The following is a 26,132-nucleotide window of genomic DNA, read 5'->3' as shown; positions in this document are numbered from 1 at the left end:
TATTTTTAATCTAATAAATATAGCATAATATTTTTTTATTGCTTTTACCGTGCTTATCAGAAGAGTGATGCTTCAATAAGACATATTGTGCCTCAAAGCCAGCAACTCATTAGGTAATCTATTACCTATTTAACTAATATAGGAACTAAAATAAAATCATGCAAAAAACTATTTTAGTTTCCATTTAAACAAGAAATCCCCTTCAATAAAACAATTTATAAAACAATTAAAGCTCAACATAGAATTTCTAGTCACAAAGACTATATTATACACACATTTCACACATAGAATTTCTAGTCACAAAGACTATATACTGTTCATTTTGTTTTATAACAAGTGCTGGATACCAAGGAGGCCATTTGTCATGTTCCAGAGAAAGTTAGAAAAATGTAACAATCCAAGGAGCTGTGATAAGAGACACAAGCTGTATTTTACATTTTCCTATGTAAATGAAGTTCTTTCAAACTAGAATAAAACCTGATTGCTTAAGCATGATTATTCACAGAGGAGATTGTGTTTACACTGAGTGGCCAGATTATTATGCCCCATAAGTACTTGGTTGGGCCACGAGATAACTCCACGGGATGACTTTGTTGGGCCGCCTCGTGACTCCACAAGATGTTGAAAGGTGATCCGAGGAATCTGACACTGCACTGTTGCCCTTCTGTTGTCTTGTACCAGTCTTGCCACTCTCCGTTCTGCCCTAACAATGACTTGTCACTGACGGCCACAATTCGCACGTTCAGACCCAGATTTTCAGCTGACAGTCCAGTCTTTAAACAATTTAACAACAGCTGCTCTTGAACATTTAACAAATTCTGCTGTTTTGCTGATACTCGCTCCATGGCTCAGAGCGCCAACAATCATCCCACGTTCAAAGGCTGTTAAATCGTGTTGTTTACCCGTATCTTCAGAAAAAAATCACTTCTACTGTCGTAGTGAACAACCTGCTTCCCTATTTATAATGCTCTGGCCCTCTACCAACTTCAGCGCTAAATTATAGCTAATTATAGCCAATTTGCCTACAAACGTCAGGTGGTCATAATAATCTGGCCACTCAGTGTATATGTAAACACATTTATGTGACAGGGTCCTTTAAGCAGGCTATACACTTGATAAACCGGCCAAAATTCGCTCAGTGGTTGGCCTTGTCTGCCGACTCCCATCTGACATCCTTCAAATCGAAAAATCAAAGGAGACAGGCTGAAAACAGTCAGACACACAGCGCCTGCGTCCCATCAGATGGAAGTACTGGTTAGGTATTTTGACAGCTAGGCGCAGTGGGAGATTCCTTTCACTATAGCCTGAAAATCAGAACAAAAAAGATCTAAACAGTATATACCCAGCTTTAGGACCCAATTTCACTGTTGCACAGAAATAAGGCATGAAGAAGTCTGTTCCATCGGATTCAACACTACTTTTCAGAAATGCGTGCTTCAGCAAAACACATTTCTATAAACTGCAAAGGTAGAAATAGGCCCTTAGGCCTAGAGGTCAGCTTGATGTAATTAATCTTATTAATATGTTCTGCTTTGCGGTTTCTTGTCACAATCAAAGTCTATGACTTGCCTGACTCTGAAAACAATGCATTATGTCGCTGACCCATTATCTCTTTGAAATTTAGTGACTAATCTACAAATCTCTACACTAATAAAATGACCAAAAATAGAAGCAGCAAGTAAATAAATAAATACTTTACTTGCTGCCACTTTACCAGTATAGCTGGCCATGCACAAGTTGACTTGTTTAAAAACATTCCTTTTCAGAATATGCTTTCAATTTTCTAATATTTAATGGCGCCAAATCGATGATCGTTTTTGACCATAGTGACAGAAAAATTGAACAAGCAGGATGGAAATTTTATATTGCTGAAAAAAAGAAACTCCATTCATTCCAAATTAGAATGTAAAAACCAAACAAAATTTTGAATGACATTCCTCATGTCTCTGGCTTTATAAAATGTTCTGAGCACATTTTTCAAATGTTCATACAAAAATATACCAGGGTATACTACCAACTTCTTTTATAGGAATGCAACTATATATCTCTGAAATTCCTGTTATCAAGAAAGCTGCCCATACCGTCTCTGGCCTTTTCTTGTCTGTCAGTTCAGACCTATCAAAGCACTGATGAGCAATTGGGTTTCCAGAGTTGCACATAACCTGGAGAGAAAATGGAAGATTACTAAAAAGAACAGCAAAAGAAGGATTTTGATGCCACCCATTTTAGCTGAAGGCAAATACCAGACCAGAAGCCAATGTAAATTATGAGACATGGTGCCAGGTCTATACTAACCTCCTTCAGATTGCGAAACAGCAGATCATTGTTTTTATCAAGAAACCCTAAAGAAAAATAAGATATAGTCAGAAGGCTGCTTACATTTGTCTAATTTAAAATAAAAGATATACATTAATAATTTTGGGCTGATTATAAGATCTTGTTACTAAGCGTTGTTTAGAAACACTGTTTTCAGGCACAAAAGCATGCATCTGAGTAGCATTCGACTTGCTAGTCCCAGGAATAGATGCAAGCACAGGGGCTGTTTCACGAACTTTGGAATCAAGGAATGGTCCTAAATAAGCTGCATTCAAAGAAAATCAAAGCAGGTCAAATATAGCCTCAGATCCACACTACACAATTCATGGAAAATGCAATAATGCAGACTTGTGATTGAAGCACACTTTAAATGCAAGTCAAATGCAACCCTAGACTGTTTTCATTTCAAATGGCTTATTTTATTGTGAGCTGAAAATGTATGCGGGTAAAGTTAATAGCCCGTATCCAGCAAAACTTTAGAATTCTTGGGAGGATGGGAGCAAGGACAATTTTTGTATCAAAACTATATTGCCAGTTTTTTTGTTGTCTTTACATGCATACAAACAGTATATTGTCAGATAAAAGCCTCAGGGCCAAAACCTTTGCGCACTGTTTTCACTCCAAACTGTGTATCTAAAAAAAAACAACTTTTCTACCACTGAGCTAAAAATAAATAATATATGATAGTGACATTTTCATGAAAGAAAAAAATATCAATTTTTAGCTCGGCACATTATTGTTATATGTTTTAAGATATAGTAGTTATATTTTAGTGCTTAGTAGCTCTTATATACACACATATATATACTGGCCAGATAGCTTTTTGTTTCTAGCATTTTTTTCTACCAAACCTAGTTTGATGTTGTATTTCATGTTAAGTGACTTTAAGCATTAATGGCACTGATAGAGATGCATTGCCTCTCAAAAACACCACAGTACTCCCGCCCAACAATTCCTTCACATGCCTTTCTCCCCAGAAGGCTGGCACCATCTTTGTTTACGTGTCAACCAATGCTTGCCCATGCACAACACAATCATGTAAATGTTGGTGCCTGAGCAGTAGCCTTTATTTCCTTGAATCTCTATACACACGCAGTCTCACACAGGTCAGACCTCTACTGCTGCCTCTCAATCTGTGACACGACAATGTGAAAATTCATCATTAGTCCCTGTACTCGATGACTTGCTAGGGCTGCTGTCTATTGCTAGAAAGGTAGTTTTTTTAAATGAAAGCTTTGTCATATTTTACAATAGGACAGGAATGTATTCATGCAACCTAAGAACATATGCACTAACCCTTTCCCAAAAATAATTTATGGCAGTGTCCCTCATTCTCAGGGAGAATAACACTTTGGGAGATAAAGCAATTAAAAAGGAAGACATGGCATCCAGTGTCTATAATGTCTTTGTATATTAAAGTGACACTAAACTCAGGAGTTAAATCTTAAAAATGCATTCAAGTACCTCAACTATTAACACAAACGTGTCTTATTTGTGTATCACTTGGCTGTATATCCTCAAACCCTCTCTGAATTTATGCAAACATTGTCCTTCCTTCTGGAGGGTGGCTACTTTTGTTTCCCATGGTCCCTGTGTGTTATAAAGTAGCCACCGTTCCAAGTTCGCTCTCGTGATGGACTACAGTTTCATGCTTAGTTTACTCATTTGTATTGAAGGTATAGTCCATCATGTGCAGGAGCTTGGAGCGGTGGCTACTTCACAACACACAAAGGGACCATGGGGAACAAAAATAGTCACCCTCCAGAAGGAAGGACAGTCTCAATATGAATTCAGAGATGATTTATCTACAGCTAACACGGTACAGCTTACAGTGACACACAAATAAGCTACGTTTTTGTTAATAGTTAAGGTACTTGAATGCATTTTTAAGATTTCTCTCCTGAGTTCAGTGTCACTTTAAGAATCAGTTTAGATAACTGCATCAGTCACCACTGAAATGCATTTCCTCCAAATGAGAGTTCAGCAGGAAGTGACAGGGGTGCCGCCCCAGCCCCTTCCCCTCCACCAGTGTACACAAGCCTAACCCAGAAGAGTCCAAGCTAATACACCCACAGCATGCCATTGCTGCCATGCTCACATTTACCACCACACTGTTCAAAGGTTTCATTGCGCTGATGCCCCACTCAGATTGTCACACTCACTAATGTCACTGTATGTAATCCATCACACTGACTAATGCAATACTACTGCATATATTCTGTCACCCACTTTGCTAGCTAAAATTCCTGATATCAAACAACATATTTCTTAAGATTTAAGCTGTACAAAGAAAAGCAAACATTGCTGAAACCCAATTTAAATATGACTGCCTTACTGAGCAGGGGGTGTTCTATTTGGGGAGGGGGGTATTACATTAAAGCAGATTTCTGACTGCAAATGCCATTAATATTGCATTTACTCAATTTGTCCAGCAAGTATGGTTAGCTCTAAATGTCTTTCTGTCTCTAGAAAACAATGCTCTTGTTGAAATGACCAGATGTGACGGTGTCATTGATAACATGGTATATGTGCCTGCTCCACTAAGTCAGGAAACAGATATGCAGAACTAAGGGCAGGATGGGTGGATGCTCGATCTGAAATCCTAACTGCAGAGGGTGAAAAATCATTACATTGCAAAACAGCTAAATCAATTTACCTACTACACTGTAATTCACTTCTCCAGCATAATGCAGCAGACGGAATTCATCTCTGCCAAGCACTTTTCGGGTTTTCTGATCTCCAAGTTTGTGTCTGTAACAAACAGCAGAAAGTAAATGAGGCTTATCTCATTACAACATGGGCAGAGGGGAAAGGAGCAGATTACATTATTTAAAGAAAAGACTTGAAAACAAAAAGGAGCCATCTAATTAATTCCAGTACACAGACAAAAACAGAAAAAATACATAATATAAGGGTAATAAAAATGTTAAAGAATTGATCGTTTCTGGAGAAAATGTGTCACATTTATCAAATAATCTGAGATGGACACATAACAATCAAAGCCATCTTTCTTTTAATGTTGAAGCCTGCAGTGTAAAATAAGATGGGTGGTTGGTACTGCAAAGCACAGACAGTTCTAATGTGAGATCTGATTCTTAGTAATAGGGAACATAGATCCTAAACCAGAGCACAGGAGCAAAGGGAGAAGTCTTGAGTAAGCAAAGTATAATATTGTCCAGTCCACCGAATAATAGACTCCCTACCAGTTTACTTTCTATTTTTAGGCTGTGTGCCAGAACGTGGGTGATCTGCTGCCCACAAATCAGCCAGTGAGGGGACCAGTCAGAATGCTTTATTTATTACAACTGGCATAGCACTGTGGATGCTCAAGTCATTACCTCATTGTCCTTATTTGCACTTATACAATGTACTATAAAGCAAAGATTAAATAATGACAATGATCCAGTCATGCACCGTCATAATAAACAAGACATTCTGACATTTCATGCACACACTACAGTTTTTCACTGCACGGCAACATAAGGTATAACGGTACTGCGCGCTGCACTGCAATGCACGGTGGCCGAGAGGTGCATTGCGGTGTCAATCAAAATGAATGGCAAGGCAACGCACCTAGAGCAGGTAACACATGGTATTGTGCGACTAATGCAACACTATGATGTGAATGAGCCTTTATGGAGTACCATTGATGAATTTTGTATGTATTCATGAAACCCTATTGATCTTTTTCAGCTTATTGACGGAGGCATCCCATCATTATTTGTAGTGCCACTTGTTACATACCTGATGTATGTGCTCCACCAAGTTAGTTGTTCCAGTTTAAAAGGCACATTCATATAGACTAATCTTTGTTAGGGTTTAAAAAGACTTTTAAGTCAAATGAGAGAACCAAAAATCATATACACATTTCATTGAGATTACTCACGTCACAAAGTGTGGGTGGTTTTTCACAGTGTCCTCCAACTTCTCCAGGAATGTCATATCTGTGGCTTCTCCTGGACGCAAACATTCTTCATCCTACAGAGAGGAAAACAGTTTATCAGTAGCACCATCACCAATGCCCCTAATCATAACAAAATCCACATCCGCTTCAAACATATCCTGTTTGCGAAGCAATGAGTAAGAAAGATATTGCACCCACCAGAATGGACATGATGCCTTTGAATTTCTCTTCAACCAGATCGCAGATAATTTTATTATTAAAATACTGGACAGGCTCCCACTGCAATGTAAAAGAAAGAATTTAAAATATGCAGAGCAGATTAAAAAAATGTACTTCCTGCAACTGTTTTCTTTTTGGAGGGGGAAGGGAAAGGATTTAGGTGAAGGACAAGTTTTAGAACATTTGGGAAGATTTTAATGCCATCTCTGCTGCCACCGGCAAGATCACCATTTTCTATTTGTCCTGGTGACCATTGTCTCAAGAATAGAAAGGGACTAGAAATCCAGGATGTTATGGTTGTTACAGGAGCGAAGAGGAATCCTCTAATGGGGACATCTATTCCAAGGACAACTGTCTAAATGGGGATTTCCCCTCACCTCCTGCTGTCACTAGGACATAAAACTGAGAAGAATTGCAGTCACAGGGTCAATTTTTCCCACTCCATCTAGGCAAGGCGAGTGAATATAGGGACACTGATCGGTTTTATGGCGAGTGCTCTTGGCCTCTCGAATATATTTGGGCATATTGTATGAATTGGAGGTGACCCAACAATTTAAGCACCTCCTGAGAATCCTCCACTTCTATGCCAAAAAGACTATTCTACTGGCTTGGAATAACCCCTCACCTCTAACCCTGGTGACATATAAAATATTCACTGATTAAAATTTACCCCTCTATACAGTCACATATGAAAAAAAGAGAATGCCCACAAGTTTTTGATCAAATTTGGGGTCCCTGGCTGGCATCTACCTCCATGATCTCAAATGAGCCTTCTGCTACTTACGCTTACTCTGTACTGTTTTGTTTATTGCTATACATCCTGAAGGTCCCTATCAATGTTCTATATGCAAACCTTAACTATACCATTTACTAGATCACAAACTTGTAAATGTAAAATGTATAATAGCAAGAGACAAGGGCACTGGGGTTTTCCATGGCATTGATATATTGTTGTATTGTGTACAATATAAAATATAGTAAAAGCATTTTACATCTAGTTTAAAGACTAAAGTTAAAATACTACTTACTGCAATCCCTTCAGATTCATATTCGTCCTGTTCAGACTTCAGTGTCAGCTCTATAAACAACTGCTGCAGTTTTTCATTGCAATAATTAATGCAAAATTGTTCAAAGCTGCAGAAGAAGAGGGCATATACAGGAATCTAATTATCAAATACAACAATATAGTTTGTTTGACAAGACTCCCGAGCAAAATAGTGCACAGGAATTTATCTTCAAATTGAATTTGTTGTAGATGTGACCATGACTTATAAAAGCAAAGGGCCTGCTGCATATATGGGCAGTATCAAACATAGGGTGGCTCAAGCACAGAACAATTATACTGTTCAGGTTTTACAGGCAATACCCAAGTACACAGCAAGCAAGGTGAAGAAAGGCTTAAAATAAACCAATACAGGGTGTGAATGCAGATCTGCTTGGGAAGCACTAAGCATACAGATATGCTCACAGGCGTAGGTGTTCCCATGATATCTCTGTACACAAGTCTATAAACATCTGTCTCAAAAGGTGGACAATTTAAACTGAGGATAGGATGAAAAATACAACATAACAGGTAACTAACTTTATTAAAAAATGAATGCCGAAACATTGAGATTCAGAGAGATACATAGCTAAAAATACACATGTTTAAAATATAATCTCTACATTTCCTATAAAACTTGAACTTGGCGCTACTCCCCACCTCCTGAGCCATTGTATGGGACAATTGCACCATCCTTCACATTAAGGAGCCCTTGGAAGTCACATGCAAAGATTTTTTAAAATACACAATACATTTCTTTAAATACAAAAAAAATTCTAAAAAAAGCAAAAAGGGGGGGCAAGGCATTATATGCAAACATTGTATGAAAATGTCACCATGGCCGAGCGCAACCCAACAGGTTTGATTCTCTCTGTTGTCCTCAATCCAGTGATTTTGACTGGGTTCTGCTAGGTGCCACACAGCTAAAAATGTCTTGACCAGATACTCTTCTGTTTGAGCACCACAGCCGCATTCATTCCTATAGGGAGAGCTGTGCTCTGCAGGACCACTGGAGACCACTGTGCTCTATAGGAATAAGTGGGTTGCAGCGAGCAAGCACAGGCGAGCAAGCCAAAACCCAACAGAAATCAGCCAGACAGGTCAGTAATCATATCAGATAGGGCAGTAATCATATCATGGTCTATTGGTACCTTTAGTCATAGCCTGAAACAATATGAACTATGGTATGTTAAATAGTAGCAAACTTCACACCCAATGATAAACCCCACAGGGTGGAGTGAGCAAAATGGGATGACAACTATTAGTACTAAAAATAGAAAACAGAATCACTAGCAGTGGGTCTACAATAATAATCACAGATTGGAGATTTTACATCAGTGTTTTACATTTGCTCAGTGTTAAATATTCCTAAATGTCATTAGAAGCAAATGCAGCATTAAACAGTTAACAAGGAATAATGCTGCGATCCAAAGTATACACATTCTAAACTTCAGAAAATGCAGGAACGTTATCAATGTAAAAATGACCTTCAGGTTAAGTTTACACAGGCTTGAAAGGCAGACCTAAGCCCCACCTGCCTCTGGCTGTGCTTTGAACTGACCAAACCGAGGCCAAAAACATTACAGCTCTCATGCAACCTTTAGGGACCAATCAGTTTGGAGTTTAAGTGAAAACTTTTATTGGCCAACGGAAATGATTAAAGATGCAAGCTTTACAAGCTTTCTTGAGGCATTTTACAATTCTGAAAATGGTTCTGCATGCCACATATTTATATACAGTTACAAAAAGCGCCAACAGTTTGCGCAGCGCTTTACAATATAAGGAAGACATTACAATACAACTCAAGACAAGATGGTAAGGAGGGCCCTGCCCCTGAGGGCTTACAATCTAAAAGGGAGGGGCGAGTGATACATGAGGAGGTAGCTGTGTGGGGATGAATTGTTTGAGATGGTGATGGTTGAGGTGGGATTGGCTTCCCTGAAGAGATGAGTCTTTAGGAATGCCTAAAGGCAGTCAAGGTGGGAGATAGACGGATGGGTTGGGGTAAAGTGTTCCAGAGGATGGGAGAGATATAACTATTACTAAAAATAGCACAATATTTTCTTGATACACTTGAGTAGTAACAGCTATAGTAAGTACAAAAGGGTTAGTTTTTTATAGACAGACATATATAAGTGCTTAGAAGAGTAACTGGGGTAATTGGACATAAGATGTCCAGGTACAGTTCTCAATTCTCAAATAAGCTGGCCATATATGTTTAGAATTCTCTCATTCAGCCACACGGGCTGAACAAGAGAAATCAAATGATTCCCCTATCCATGATAAACAGCGCAAATGGAGAACTCTTCCCTGCCAGCTATAATATTCATACAGTTGCAGCACCCACAGCTACCTGAATACCTGAACAGTGACTGCATCTGATAGGATGCGGTCAGTGTTCGGCCAACAATTTTCCACCTGGGTCCTTCAATTTTCGATTAACTAGTGTTGAGCCAGGTAGTGCCAACAGGGCCACCCCCGATTTTGGCCAATTTAGCAAAATAAGCTGAAATTCAAGCCGTGTATGGACCACTTAAAGGAAAATGAGCATCCTTTTGAAATGTACGAACACCAGAGAAGCAATCAAATACAACCATTATCAAAACCACAAATTTTGAATTGACACACGTAAGTAATAAGGTCTATTGTATATAGTCAGGATATATAGACAGTAATAAGAGCCAAACGGTGTTATTGGGATAATGGAAATTGAAAAGGCAATAGGAAATCCAGGCACACTTCTTACATCAGTGTAACTTGGTGAGAGCATAGGTGATCTTAACAATTTGGTACTGACGGGGAACACCAAAATCTCAGAAAGAAAGCTTGGAATGGGAATGTAAATTCGTGCAAAAACTGAAAACTCTGGACATTTGTCTAAATGGGGACAGGAATTTTATGCGCCAGTATGATTTTAAATTTAATTTTTGACTGCTGACAACAAAGTCTGTTTTCCCACAAGCCTTTGATCAAAAGGTATATGGACATTTCAAAGGGACACTCACAGAGTCACACGGAGGTGAGAAGTGTGCCTGAATTTATCACTTTGTCAGTTACCCCAGTAACACTCAAGTGCAAGCATTCATGTTCATAAATATGTGGGTTTCAGAACCATTTTCAGAATTGTAGAATGTAGAGCTGCAGCTAACGATTATTTTCAAAATCGATTAGTTAGCCGATTATTAGGTTCGATTAATCGATTATGTCGATTAGTTGTTGCAGCCCTAGTAGAATGCCTACAAAAGCGACATAAGGAAGGTCCTCAAGGCTTGCATCTTTGATAACTTAGGTTAGACAATAAAAGGCATCACCTAAACTCCAAAAGTTCTGCAATGCACTCAGCAAAACACTCAAAAGCAAATGTATGGCTCGGCATAGCGTATACTAAGGTATAATGAAGCTGTGTCCTGGCATACAACCTTTCCTGAACCCATAGAATTTATCCTACATTTATAGCACCGCAAAGTCTAAAACTAATCAATCAAACCTTAACCTCTCCCAACACTTAAAAGTGTATGCAAGGGCAAAAAAAAACAACCCACATGCAGCCGACCTCAGCAATACATGCACATGTTTCCATGTTGTCTTCCTTTAAAGATCCTGCAGGTAGAGAAACATACCCATTGATCTGCCAAAAATACACTCAGCTCCAAAGTCCTGCTGTGGTCTGACAACACACAGCCTTTCTTTTTGAAGACTGGGTTCAGTCCCGCTCAGTTGTCTTTTGCCAAAGTACTCAAATCCCTTTAACTTTCCCCCAGCTCTACAAGAGACCCTAATACATAATTTAACCTAACTCCTCCCTATGTTGTGCATCACCAACCTGGAACAAGCATGCAGAACAGACTTTCATTTTTCAATGCATGGTTGTTCCATGGCAGAGACTCGGGAGGCACTAAAACTGGGTTCAGTACAACAGTTTGTTAGCCTTTACATTTAAAAAAAAAGGCAGTGGTGGCGACTTTCATATTGTTGCCCTTACATGTTCACATTAAAATGTACCTAAATCAGCAATTCTTAACCTTTTTTTAGACACAGCATTTTTTAAAAGCATTCAAAATCTCAAGGCACACAAGTCTAAAATGTAAAAAAAAGTTGAATGTAAAAAGTAAAAGGCTACATGTGGTCCCTCCAAAGTCAATACCAGACCCTTATCCTAGGCAGGGGCCTAGTATGGGTAATAAGGCGGGACCTCAGGCAGAAACCCCAGGAACTAAAAAAGACAACCTGACGTTTCCCCCTTCACATCGGATACCCCCTCTTTTCACAGCAATGTCTCCCTTCGCATCAGAAGCCCCCCTTTAGCAAAAATTTAAAGGCACCTCTGACATAGCACCCTGGCTGAGAACGCCTGATCTAAACGAATGCTTCTTTGTGGTGGCTGCACTAGTGTCAGGATTTTTTTCAACCCTAACTCACTATAATGTATCTATCGATGACCCTGTATCTACGGAGGAGCAGAGTGTTCACTCTATGACAGGAAGCGTATTACAACTACACCTCTTCTTTAACTCCTCTCCATAGGGGCTGGAGTTAGGTAGTTTACAAAAGAAAACTTGTGATAACCCATAACATTATTTGAGATATCCATTTAGTGCAGAAGTTACAAGCACACTGGATTTCTGGCAGGATCAAGATATTATCAATTTTATTAAAGTGTGATTCCAGTTTTTGGTACAAATAGCATACCTAAAATTACAACTAAGGCATACCCAGATTCAAAATTGGCATATATACAAATTACAAATAATATAGGGGTATCTATTTATCCTCAATGGTTTCTCTGCTGCTGAATGTCAGGTTTCCTGTTGTCCGAATAGTAGTTTAAAAAGCTAATTTAGGCACTGAAATGTTTCTTCTAGCAGACACTTCATTCTCCTACCTGCGTTTGATGAGTCACCAGTGAGAGAACCAACAACTTGATGATTGTTAAACCGACAAGGTCTGCTCTGCAAGCTGTCAGGGCAGATTGATTCTAATTTAAAAGAAAACTTCACGTTCCCCGTGATTACAATTGTACTACCTTCTAATAGGCACAGTTAAGAGCTACAAGAATAATAGATAGTTGTGCGATATCATCCAGCTTGCATCAGACAGAGCCCTGACAGCCTGGGAGCAGAGAAGCTAATAGGATATAGCAGGTATTCTAACTGCAGTGTCTTGAAATACATCATTCAATACATACATCAGGTGTGTGTGTGTGTGTGTGTGTGTGTGTGTGTGTGTGTGTGTGTGTGTGTGTGTGTGTGTGTGTGTGTGTGTGTGTGTGTGTTTATAAAAGACAGACATATGTCACTATATACATCTGTTGTGTGTGTGTGTGTGTGTGTGTGTGTGTGTGTGTGTGTGTGTGTGTGTGTGTGTGTGTGTGTGTGTGTGTGTTTTTAAGAAAGGCACAGATTCACCTCAAAGTGAAATCACTGGAAGAAAAAGGGAGAAAATGGTCACCTGTTATGCTGAAAAACTTCAAACCCATATATGTCCAAAAGTCCAATGACCGATGCGTTCTCCAGCTTGTACATTTCTGTACCCTGTAAAAGGCCCATAGTAAGATAACATAACTGTAGCAGATTAATCATCCTTATCCTGTTTATATTATTCACTTATAATTTCAGTCTTATACAAGGTCATCTATTAAATGAATGCTACACAAGGACAGGCAACATCTGCAAATCCTATACAAACACAGACACGCAAAAGTAGCAAAACCATTAATATCACATAAATAAAATAAAATCAGTTGTCATTGTAGCTGAAAGGAAGAAACTCAGCCATTACAAAACAAATAACTTAATAAATCTATCAAGAGAAAAACCCTTTCCTGATATGCAATTTACTGACTTACTACTAACCTTATATGCCAGGGATTTGTTAATCTTGCTCACAAGCCAGGAGAAGGTACGACCGTAGATTGCTTTAGCCAAGGCATCACGAGCTTGAGCAGCTTGCTCCAGGTTAAGTGGACTGTTCAGCTTAAGAAATAAGACCGATTTAAAATATAAATGATTGTTTTGACAGGTATTCATATATATATTACACTAGCAAATCCTAGTTTGTATGTAGCAACACGTAAACACTTTGAAATGAAGCAAATAATATTTACCTCTTCTCCTTTGGCAATGATCTTTTTGTGAATGAGAGACTCTCGTAGTACAGTACTGTCTACAGAGAGAAGCTAAAAAACAAAATCAGATGCTTATTAAGATTTGTCATTTATCTACAGCGACTGACACATATGTATTCTTAATATTAGCAATCACTGTATTTAATTTATGTTAACTGATGACATCTCTTGTTGACAGTGGTCTGCAAAAAACGATTTTTTATTTATTACAGATTATTCAAAGTGCTGACTTTTTTAAATAATTTGTCTGTGACAGAATCTGCACATAAATGTAACTGATTATCTTGTGGGTTCTGTAAATCTTTGAGTATAAATGATCATGTTTATGCTCAGCCTGAAATAAATAGATAAAATGTATGCAATAGAAGCCAATTGGAAATAAAGGTGGCACTTTGGGGAGATGTCCTAAGCATTACAATGTGTTCTATAAACAGCTGATTTTCTGCACAGTGATTCCATAGGAGAAAACCTTTCACCTCTACTTGAAAAAAGCCTCCTTTAGCCCAAACAATGTTCACAGCATGCCAAAAATCTCTTTCTGAACTGGTATGACTAGTTGGGCACACTACTTGTAGCATTTCTAATAGTTTTTCAAAGGCCCGATTCTTTGTATAAGTCTAATTACAGCATGGACCTTGTTAAACGTGGAAATATAAATGTGGCCATTCTTACCCTGGCGAGGTATTTAATCTGGTTTTCTGTTGTGACTTGGGCATGTCCTTGCTCATCTGTGGCAAACTGCACATTTCCCAAATGTAGTACACTGGCAACAATGCTCAGCAATTCCTGAAATGCATCAGAACAGAATTTGTAGCCAATGTTAATGTTACATTTTCACTCTAAATGAACAACACAACATAGTTACCAATAAATCATCATTAAGACACAAAATGATTACATGGTGTCGCACTTACCTCTACATCATCATCATTGAAGTTTATAATCGACAAGGCCCGTCTAACAATCTTCCAGTCATTTTTATCATTTATTGAGCTAACCCTGGCACACTGACCCTACAGGAGGGAACAAAAACATGTTACATTTACAGAACTCAACAGATGTTGATCATAATCCTTAAATGAAGAAAGGCACAGATACTAGGCTAGCTGTAAATGCAAAGAACTCATCATAAAGTACTACCAATCCTAAAAATTATGACCATGTACCAATTCCTACCAGGACACTTACTTCTGATGGAAAACGAAGCAAGACACAGCTCACAATTATATGAGGATTATGCACAATGAAAGGAATAGTCTAATTTCCATAGCAGTAAGAGGTTTTTCCAAGATGCTGGAAAAACTCATTGATTGATTATAAACATCCTGCTAGTCGCACCATGTACATTACAGAGGCCTGTCTAATAGTACAAATTAGAGCATAAAGCTCTGGGAAACTTTGCACCATTCCTTTCTAGTGCTCAAATCATTTTTTATTTTATTTCAAAGTTTGTAGACATGCGATAGGTCATTGACAGAATTTGAAGGGAAGTTTAATTGCATTAAAACTTAAAATGAACTGGTATATCTTTTCTCTTTGTTTGGCGAAGTCAGGTCACAGGTGATCAGGTGGACTACACGAAAGTTAATGCTAGAAACAGTATGATCACCTATGTAAACAATATATGTTTGTAACTCTGCCATGCATGTTTTTCTGCTTTTAATATAACTCTTAAAGCAGACCTTTATCCATGTCTTTAAAATGACAACAAAGGTACCTTTAGAAATGTTTAGTAATGACAATCTACAAACACATACTTCTAGATAATTGCCGGCTTTGCATACCTTTTTTCTCTTTTCTTCCCCAGTCTTCTGGCAGTGGCCATGTTTACTAAGGGCAGATTACTAGCTCTCCTTTAACTTCCTGGATTTCTGGCACCAGGGACGTGCGGTCAAGGGGGGCAGATGAGGCAGAGCCTCACCTAGAATTATGGAGGAAAAAGCTGTCAGCTTCATGTCTGAATCTGACAGCTTTTTCTCCATTCAGATCGGCATCTAACAGGTTACACAGCAGGGAAATCCTCCCCGCAGTGTAACCTGTCACCGAGCCTCAGCGGTGAGGAGCAAGTGAGGGACAGGGAGGCTCCTCCCTTCCTCCTTTACACTAGCTTGGGGGCGGGGCTTTGTCCGGCGGGGGGCAGAGCTTCGGCCAACAGGATTCGGGGCTTCAGCGCCGGGGGGGCTGGGGAATGGATCACCCTGAGCAAGAGGTCCTATTATTTATTTTTTCTTTTACCTTGTTTCTGTAGCATAGTGTAAAACTCTTATTGTTCCCTGTGAAATCATCACAAGGCTTGTAAAATTCTTGAAAGCTCAGTTCCTACTGATGTAAGCACACATCCCCCCCCCCCCCCCAGAACACTACATCTCCCAAAAGCCTTTTTTCCTACAGGCTCTTTGAAATCGATGGAGCAGCATTGTTTTGCTGGGAAAGAATGTACGCATGTGACGTGGGACAAACAGGGGTGGGGGATAAGTGTAGTTCTGAAGTCCAGCAGGCAGGGCTGACAATGCCGCTTGGTATTTCGCTGCAGTAGAGGGACTGTGTTGTCAGCCCAAACAGGAATGTAGGAGCAGGCTGGATTTCTAGCAGGTTAATAGGCATTTGTCTGCACCTGCAGAGTATTTTAAGTGATATATCTTGTCCTGACAGACACTAAGATAAAAGAGCTTAATCGAAAATGTTGATGGTTAACACGTGGGAGAACCTTTGTAAGGTAAACTTTGTCTCCATATGCAATTTTAGGGTGCACAGAGCTTTAATACCCTTACTTGATCTCAGACAAGTCTTACTGTATTCAGAAAAATGTTATATCTTTCGATCAATTTTGTGTGAATGATACGTTTTCAACATATTTTAGATTCGTATACTCCCACAGAGGCCACACAATTTGGTTGCAGTTTGCAAGCTACTCAATAATGGTCCGATTTATAAATCTTTGCAAGTGCAACTTTGAATTTTATTGATTTAGGTTATTGTTTTTTTTTTTTTTATATTAGCTTTGACTGCATAATATTATTCTAGACAGGCAAACATTGCACAGCATAGGAAGCTTATATTGATAAAACTCTAAGTTGCACTGACAAAGATTTATCAAAAGAAAGATTTGCTCAGTATATGTAGTAATGAAGTAAAAAAAAAATAGAAATCATTGTTAATAACTTTTGCCAAAGATAAACTGTCAAACCCCCTTAGCACTGAAATCTCATCCCATGAATGGACCCTCCATTAAGGTTTGCACCAAGGCCCTCTCTCTCGGACTCAGCACCATTATAGCCAATACCAGGCAACTTTTAATTCCCTCTGAACTCTATGCACTGTCCATTTCAAAATCTGCTCTTGAAAAAATCTTTTTTTAGTCTTCCCACTTCACTTTTGCAGGACGGTGGCCTTTTGATGAAGCCCTGACAGCCTTGTGTGGTTCCTTCAGTCTAGATCCCTGTGGCATTCTCCCGACCGCTCAATAACTTTGAAACTCTATGCACAGAAACAGGCCAGCTGTGACACTCCCTATCTATGCTCTACATATATCTCTCTCTACTGAAAGCAGACCATAAGGTACCATTTTATCTACAGATGACATTCTCACCAGCAAAAGATACTACATTTCGCACTGACATTCTCCATATGTACCATTTCAAAATCCTGTCCAGATGTTACAGAACACCAACGGTCCTCTATAAATTCTACACAAAGGTCACAGACATATGTTGGCTCTGTAACTCCGACAAAGGTTTGATTCTTCATGTGTTTTGGACCGGTCCAAAGCCAAGACCATGCAGGATTACAGTCAAAAAAATCTCTCAAATATTCACAGACTTCGCCATCTTCGATGACTCCGATTTCTTTTTATTACATCACTCATCTATCCCATCATAAATCCATTCTCTGACACCTAGTTAATAAAGCCAAATTCTGCATTTCTTTAAAATGGAGACAACCCCCTTCACTATAAGCATATGGCTCCACAAAGTGAAGTCATCAGGCTGATGGAGGACCTTTTTCTCTCCTCTCAAAACAAACATCATACCAACCGAAAAATTGTGGTTTTAGTGGATCAATTTTAAATTCTTAAAAGAAAGGCAAGGCCCTTCTGCATGGAGCCCTTGAATCCCCAAATCACTCCCCGATGCCCACCCGAGAGCCTCACTAACCCCACCTCCTCCCCCTAGTGCCACCTACTTTTCCCTCCACATTGGTACACTGAAAAGGTATCCAACTGCTGGGAGTAGTTAGGCGAGTCCTGTACAAACAAAGCACAAGCTCACTTTAAGTTTAGAGGTTAGGGTAGTATTAAACTCTAAATTTTTTTCAATAATGAATCCAGGTCAAACAAATAAACATTGCGCAGGTATTTTCTTAAATTTTTGTCTCCAGCAGCTGTCCATCTACTAGTTTGGAGAAGGGAGGCGGGAGGATGGAGGAGCAAGGAGCAGGGTAGAGGAGCTGACACAGAGCTCACTAACACACACAAGGGTGACTCCATAGGACTTAGCAAGGGTAGCATCCATTGTAAGTGATTTCATCAGCATTTGAAATTGCCTAAAATCTATGAGCTTCATAGTTTATAAAAGGTAACTATCCCACGTGTGCTTTTAGCACGCAAAGTTCCCGCATTATAGCGCACATAAAACGCAATGTTATGAACGAGCCCTAATTTTCAGAGTTAGGTAAAGGATTGTGCGGAGAGTTAAAGATTCATTTATGGTTTAGGATACGTTTTAGGGCTCAGGTCAGGGACTGTTAAGGTATGGGGTCATGCTGGGGGTTAACAGGACATGCGGGGCACATTTGTCATTTCTATCCAACACCGTAAACCATGTGTCAAACACTAGCAATGCAGTGTCCTTGGGCCTAAAAATGAATACACTGCATAAAGACTGAGCAATACATATTATTTATTCATACTTTACACTAACATCATGAATTTATAGTCTTGTGACGGCTGCTTCTTGAACTACATATGAAAACCTTTTACATAGCATAAAAAGTTTGGCAGAAACTGCTTGCTAACCTTAATCAAGTACTGGTAATTCTGGGCATTCTTGTCCAGCCCCAGCCTTCGCAGCAGATCCTCCTCTCCGCCCTCGAGAAGCTGGTAGAAAATATGGAAGTTTCTCTCTCCATGGTTCTGATGTACCACACGAGACTTTTCCAAGAGATAGTTCAAAATATGTCCACCTACAGGAGCTCCCTTTAAAATAAAATATAGCATATGCTAGTTATTATTCAAAACCTTCTTTAATGTATGAGCGATTTTTGTTAAACAAAACTTGTTAATAAAAAAGCAAATACATAATTTTGTTCCAGACATCATGTCTGCAACCCACATTTTCAGCCATGCCTTAGTACCAATATTATAGAAGATCTATGTCAACAAAGTTGTGGACAGAAACACCTATGTATAAGCTCTTATACTTCTATCTTATTACAGAGAATTGTTCCTATTGGCAATACACAGAGGTTTTGTTTTTCTTTACTTTCAACTTCTACTTCTTTCCAGGTCTAACAAATACTATAGAAGTCCAGGTGGCATCTTAAAGTGGAGCAAGGTGCCATCTTAGCCTCTATTTGGATTGCAGTTGCTGCACACATGATTAGCTATGACACCAGCCATTTGAGGAGCCAAAATAAAGACACGGGCAAACCTTGACAGTTTTTACAAGTGGCATGCCTTAAAAGTTTTGGAAAACAGTTAAAGCGGAGCTACCACCTCCTCTGCCATACAGCCAAGAATGCAGGCACTAATGTGCCACGCGTTCGGGTGCCCGCAATCACACCGTGGGCAGGGAGCGTGGATGCAGTGCCACTGAGTTCAATGCACCGCCACGCACCTTCCCGCCCCAAAACAAAGCAAGTCAGCAGGGTTGCATTCCAGAGGCCGAACGCACTGTTGATGGTGTGACAGGGCCCTGCTACTTTCTTCTGAGTCTCAGCTCTCATGCTGAAACTGGTCACACAGTCACAGAGGAGATGGCGCTTTCAATTGAAATAAAGTTGTTTTTCTGTGTAGATTGTTATAAATGTGATTGTTTGTTGTAGACTTATTGTAAAGCTGTTGTCAGTAGTTTTGATAATTCAGAGCACTGCAGAGGAGATTACAAGCAGTGACACTGTCACAGTGTGTATAGTGAGCAGAGGGAGGGGGAGGGGGAGGAGGCAGCTGTGTGCAGTGAGAGAGGTTTCCTCTCCGCCTCATGGGAGTTGTAGGCAGAGAAAGATGTGTACGTGACCAGAATCAATGTGCACGGCTCTTACTAAGAGACAGGAAGTGCGAGTGGAGAGAAGAGCAATGGGAGCGAGTACAGCAGACTTTCTAAAGGGGTTAAAATAGTAAGACTTTATTTTATAGCATAAATAAATGTGGCTTTGGAGAATGTTCATTGTGTATATGTGTATAAGGAGAAATAAGCTGAGGGTTTTGGGTCACTTTAACATATGACCTCTAGAACTGCGTTTCTCAACCTTTCATTTTAGTCACGGCACCCTTTAAAAGTCAGCAGCCCTCTTCCCATCAAAAATTCCCTTTTCACATCAGAAGCCCTCTTTACATCCGGAATCCCAGCTTTCACATCAGAGTCCCCCCTTTCACATCAGGAGGCCCCTTCATATTAGGAGCCCCCTTTACATTACTGCCCTCAGTCCCCCCTTCACATCAGAGCCCTCAGGCTCCCCACCCTATCGGGAGCGGCAGCAGCAGCAACATGGCAGAGAATAAGAGGCAAAGAAGGCCTGGATGGAGGCAAACTTCCATCCTTTTCTGAACATGTCCCACCCTCTTTGGATTAGTGTCCTTTGTTTACATGGTGCTGATGGCCAACCCGCCTGCACCAGAAAAAAACATGAGGGGGTGCCACAGCACACTGGTTGAGAAAGGGTGCTCACAGATCATTCTTTACACCAAACTGCAGACACTTTAGACCATGTTCACATTGAGCGATTTATCGCGCGGTAATTCCCGCGATATCGCGGCAAATTACCGCGCGATATCGCGCTCCAATGCAATCCAATGGGGCAAAATGTCCTGCTGTCGCGGGTCGTGTGTCGCTACAGCAGGACCCTTTTTTGAGCGGATTTAGCCGCAATTCAAGCTTGCTCAATGCGAGCATTAACGCGACATCGCGCGGCAAATCTTGCGCAATATGCAAATCACGCAACAAACGCGCGACTTGCATATCGCACAGTGGGAACGGGGCCTTATTTGAGCTTGAAAACATAGTCATCAGATTATGAAGAGGGCAGCTGGAAGAGGAAAGGAACAGAGGGATCTGGAAGGTAAACCCAGGTTAATCATTTGCAGAAGTCTGCTTTAAATACTTGCTCAAGCAACACTAACCTTATAATCAAACTGCACATCCATATATTTTCCAAAGCGGCTGGAATTATCATTACGTAAGGTTTTTGCATTGCCAAATGCCTAAAAAGAAATCAGAAAATATATATATTTTTACAGTGATCAGAATTATACGCAGAATATATAAAAGGAAGATTTTCTGCATACATCAATGCAATAAACCCTATCCTCACAAGGCACAGCACAATAGAACTGCTGACTGCTCTCAGTTTCCATGGCAACAAAACATTTATAGAGCCACACCTTCCACAGACACCTGAAAATAAGTCAATTTGTTCTTTATCAGCTCCTAGGAAGTTTGTTTTCCTTATCAGTCTCTCTCACCTCCAGAACGGGATTGGACTGCAGAAGTCGGTCTTTTACAGTTTCCACCTGGTCACTGGCTGGACATGTCACTGCGTAGTACTGCAGGATTTTCTTGCTGGCTTCAGTCTTCCCTGCCCCACTTTCACCAGATATAAGAATACATTGGTCTTTCCTCTCTGTGCGTAGGGAGCGGTAGGAGTTATCTGCTGTGGCATAGCTGAAAAAAAACAAGAAATAAAACAGCCATAAAACACGAGATTACTTGACTATTAGCGACTGTCATAGAAAATCTATAGCATTAAATCTAGACAAGCGGCTAAATATACAGGTGAAACGCATATCGGAAAACCTGTGGTACCCGTCCAAAGACATCAAGTTCTGTCAGTTTGCCTGATACAGACACCCCTGCCAGACAGCATAGCCCAGGCCTGGACCTGTACTGAAGTGGCAGTACAGTTTGGTTAAAGCCCAACTCCAGGAAAATGGAAAGTCTTCCCTCGCAGTGGGGCTGGCCTTGCACTACAAGAGTTAACTGCTCATTTATGCCTAGGAGACAGATTTGACTTGCCTGATCCATGCTCCTGCCAGCTTTCTCCAGGCTGCTAGACCAGTCCCCACAGTGTCTTGTCCCCTTCGCTCTGGTGGACCACTGATGTCCTCAAGTACAATGCAGGTTCAATGTTCCTGCATTCTATGTGAGGATGCCGCAACCCCCCCAGGACATAAGTGAGAGGTTAACCCTTGATGTGCACGGGCAGTCCCCCAATGCAAGGGAAAAAACTTTTAATTTCCCTTGAGTTGGCTTTAAAGTGACAGTAAACCCAAGAGTTAAAGTAGTATTAAGGGCCGGGTGTTTTTTGCCTAAATGCATTAAGGTAAAAATCACCCAACTACTTGCTAGCAGTAGATATATGCAAAAAAAAAAAACAACCGGAGGGTTTAGAAAGCCTTTAAATAATGATTACCCAATATCATTAGGTTTTTTTAATCTGTCTGCAGTTAAAACTGTACAAAAGATGCATACGGAATTTTTTTAATTTATTAGGATTAATATGACTTCCAAGACAATTTTATATGCACGTTGCAACTCAAAGAAAGGAAGTAGCCCTTCTATAAACTGGGCCAATGTCCCGTCTAGAAATTCATACTAAGATCTGCTAAAGAAATACAGATGCGTATAACAGGATGTTGAAGCATTAACAACTATTTCAGCATTTCTTAAAGTAATTTTCTACTTAAAGTGACACTAAACTCAGAAGTTAAATCTTAAAAATGCATTCAAGTATCCTAATTATTAACACAAATTTAGCTTATGTAACCATAATGTAATTAAATTGAACTATAATCTCAGGTTTAGTTTACTAATTTGTATTCAGATTGTTGTCCATCGTAGTAGTGAGCTTTGAGCGGTGGCTTCTTTACAACACACAGGGACCATGGGGAACAAAAGTAGCCAACCTCCAGAAGAAAGGGCAGTGTCAGCACCAATTCAGAGATGATTTGAGGATCTACAGCTGAGTGATCTACAAATAAGATACATTTTTGTTACTAGTTAATGTACTTGAATGCAATATTTTAGGGTCACTTTAACCTGTATTTATATCAATTTCTGTTTTTAATTTTCTGATAAGCCTCCGCATGTTGAGTGTTCGAAATTATATAAGACTATATAAGAGGCTGCTGGCCCTGTATGGTATGTGATGACCGATACGTTTGACCGATAGAGCCGTAAACAGAAGCAGTTGTGGGGCGCCAGTCATGCAGCTGCGAAGAAGCCTGTGTGAGCAACGGAATAAGGCAAGTATAGTTGCTTTTTATGTTCCCCCTAGGCAAAATTAGCATTAACTTGAAGTGCAAGAGTCATTTTTTATTTTTCCCCATAGTTCAGCTTGAAAGATCATATTTGAGGCAGCAAATCATGCAAAAATCCCAAGTTTTCTTTTTCAAGAAAAAAAAATCATTACTAAGTTAGCATATAGTAGGAAAGCTACAAATGCAGGCATACAATTTTTGGCTTTCATTAGAAGAGCAGGATCTAGTTTCCCATTTCAAACATTCAGAAGTTCAATAATTTCTCTACACAAGAAACTGTTGTTCTTTTATATATTAAATGGTAAAATGGCTACCTAGGCTACAATCGGATTGCAAAATCTAATTTACATTTCAAAAAATTAGTTGTTTGAAATCCATTCAATATATAAATCCAAATCAATTTACAATCGCCTTAAAGGGACACTAAACTCAGGAGTTAAATCTTAAAAATGCATTCAACTGCCTTAACTATTAACAAAAATGTATCCTTTAGATGGGGATCCCCAAATCATCTCTGAATTCATGCTGCCACTGTCCTTCCTTCTGGAGGGGGGCTACTTTTGTTCCCCCATGGTCCCTTTGTGTGTTGTAGAGTAGGCACCACTCCAAGTTCGCTACTGTGATGGGCTACAATCTCATGTTTAGTTTACTAATTTGTATTGAGATTATAGTCCATCACAGGAGTGACCTTGGGGTGGTGACTACTTTCCAATACACACAGGAACCATGGGGAACAAAAGTAGCCACCCTCCAGAAGGAAGGACAGTGTCAGCACCAATTCAGAGATGATTTGAGGATCTACAGCTGAGTGATACACAAATAAGATACATTTTTGTTAAAAGGTAAGGTACTTGAATGCATTTTAAAGATTTAACTCCAGAGTTTAGTGTCACTTTAAGATTTGCCAAAAACCAAGGTGCAAGGGCCTATCTGGTTGGACAAAGTTTGAAGGGCCTTCCAAGTAAGGCCTCCACAATGCACAGCACTGTTTTCATCTGATCTGACAGCAGTTTTAAAATGCACAAAAGATGGGATGACCATTGCCCCAACCTGCCACAGCAGCATTGGACGATCCTAGCCAACCTATTTTGGGGAACTAGCAAACAGGTTGTAAATCTTTCAGCCAAGTGCTGTTCTGCAGGTGTAAAGCTGGGAAAGACCATACCTGAACATCCACAGGCCATGCAATCTGTTAGCCAGCAATAGTATAGACACTCCACCACATGTGGTCCATATTAATAATGTAATACTAAAGTATTATTAAAATATAATACAATCTCTTCTATTAATGAAGGAATTAAAAAAAAAACAAACCTTGCAGTGGGGCTACCACTAGAGCGTGAGTTTAGTAATCGTTTTTTCTAGGGGGCTAAAATAAAAGCAGACATATCCACTGGAACCTTCAGCCCATGGCGGTCAGTGGTCTCTTCTTTTCCCTTCCGCTCCGTCTTTGGAATATTCCTTGGCCTCCTCAAGTCTAATGCAAGCGAATGGACCTGCTTTACATGTGATGATGTCAGCAGTCCTTAAGACTGCTGGAGCCCGGGGGAGAAGAGGCTGCAGGGACTGGTCTGCTTTATTTAAGCCCCCTAGGAAAAATGAACACTTAACCTTATTGTGCGTGGGTAGCCCCATTGTAATTTTTTTTTAATTCAGAGAGTTCTCCTTTAAGCGTCTATGGCTTTTCCTGTAAACAGCATCTGTATAAACAGTTGACATTATTTGCACCAACACTGCTGTCATACAGCACCAAGAAAATGTGCAGTTTTGTGGCGTCTGCTAATAATCATCAGTATGTATAAGTTATTGTTTTGGCATCTTTAAGGGAATAACATACCCACCATCAATAACAAAAGGAAATTGGGATTCCCCTAAGAGGTCAGTGACCTTATAAGTGCAATCAGCCTCTGGTCTCTATATTTATACTACCACATGAACTCGTTAGTAAATTCCAATATCCTTTTAATGTACGGTAAATGTCTACTGTACAATATAAATTAAAACAGAAAAGTAATTTAAGAATATGACTACCATTTAACGATCAGCAGTACGGCACTTATGTGATTTGTCATAGTACTATAATAGGCTTCTGCAAAATGAAGCCTTAGTCGTTTATCAACAACTATTACCATTTCCACTGATAAATAATTTGTGACAGCATATGGTGTTCTTAGTGATGCAATCATGAGCTAAGAATCCCTGAGAGAAGCTTGAACTGTGCACTCACTAGTCTGTACTGTATAGAAGTCACAATGAAAGCACGAGCGCTAAACCCAGACAAAGAGTCCTTTTAGTCCCACACTCCCACAACGAAACTATAAAATGTGAATTTGTTTCATGGGACTTGCAGTATGCAAAGTACTGTGTGTTTATGTGTGTAAAAGTATTCCAAGTAAGGATATATTTACTAAAACCGCAAGAGAACATAAAAGGAAAAGATACATTTTAGAGAAAACTACAGAGTTGCAATAGATCTCCAACTGGTGCCAATGGGCTTTCTTTTGTGGCTCACAAGGTCCCAAAAACACAATGCAGAATGGAGGCATGGTGCTGAGTGCTGAAACATTTCTGTATGCACTAGTTGAATAAAGCCCATCAGGCAGAGTTAACTACTACCCGACACAAAGGGAGGAAGCAGCACACTAGCTGTTCACACCAGTGAAGGGGGATCTTTATTTTTGCTCCCACTGAACACCAGTGAAGGGATGATATTCATTATTGATGTCAATGAACACCAATAAAGGTGAACTTTACTACTGCTGTCACAAAACAACAATGCAGGTGGGATCTTTATTATTTCTGCCTCTGGCACCAGTAAAGGGGGGTTTATTATTTCTGCCTCTGCCCTGAGCTGAACACCACTTCCTAGAAACCTTTGTGTGAAAGGGGCATATAACAGCAGTAAGCAGATGAACAGAGGAGTTATACCCGATTCATACATTTCTTTTCCTGGTCTTATTGCGTTACATATGGCAGCCACCAAATTTGTTTGAATGCAAAATTGTTATTAAAAAAAATCACTTTAGATGCTGCACTCAACTTGCAGATACAAATA

General features: G+C 39.7%; 1 protein-coding gene across 3 annotated transcripts in view; it reads right to left on the bottom strand.

Moving 5' to 3' along the window:
- MYO1C (myosin IC) overlaps nucleotides 1-26,132 on the bottom strand; it is a 139,693-nt gene that overhangs the window by 20,929 nt on the left and 92,632 nt on the right. For all 3 annotated transcript variants that reach the window (XM_018573875.1, XM_018573860.1, XM_018573867.1), the window contains exons 4-17: nucleotides 21,284-21,482; nucleotides 20,942-21,022; nucleotides 18,620-18,799; nucleotides 14,520-14,618; nucleotides 14,278-14,391; nucleotides 13,585-13,656; nucleotides 13,334-13,453; nucleotides 12,930-13,012; nucleotides 7,468-7,573; nucleotides 6,419-6,499; nucleotides 6,203-6,294; nucleotides 4,973-5,067; nucleotides 2,296-2,342; nucleotides 2,082-2,162 (exon numbers count right to left, since the gene is read on the bottom strand). In XM_018573875.1, the coding sequence (XP_018429377.1) occupies nucleotides 2,082-2,162; nucleotides 2,296-2,342; nucleotides 4,973-5,067; nucleotides 6,203-6,294; nucleotides 6,419-6,499; nucleotides 7,468-7,573; nucleotides 12,930-13,012; nucleotides 13,334-13,453; nucleotides 13,585-13,656; nucleotides 14,278-14,391; nucleotides 14,520-14,618; nucleotides 18,620-18,799; nucleotides 20,942-21,022; nucleotides 21,284-21,482 (1,450 nt within the window). The remainder of the gene's footprint in view (nucleotides 1-2,081; nucleotides 2,163-2,295; nucleotides 2,343-4,972; nucleotides 5,068-6,202; nucleotides 6,295-6,418; nucleotides 6,500-7,467; nucleotides 7,574-12,929; nucleotides 13,013-13,333; nucleotides 13,454-13,584; nucleotides 13,657-14,277; nucleotides 14,392-14,519; nucleotides 14,619-18,619; nucleotides 18,800-20,941; nucleotides 21,023-21,283; nucleotides 21,483-26,132) is intronic.

This window comes from Nanorana parkeri, unplaced genomic scaffold (assembly GCF_000935625.1).
Source record: "Nanorana parkeri isolate BGI_ZX_2015 unplaced genomic scaffold, ASM93562v1 scaffold48, whole genome shotgun sequence".
NCBI lineage: Eukaryota > Metazoa > Chordata > Amphibia > Anura > Dicroglossidae > Nanorana > Nanorana parkeri.
Note: the sequence above shows the minus strand (reverse complement) of the source record. Positions and strands in the feature narration are given on the sequence as shown.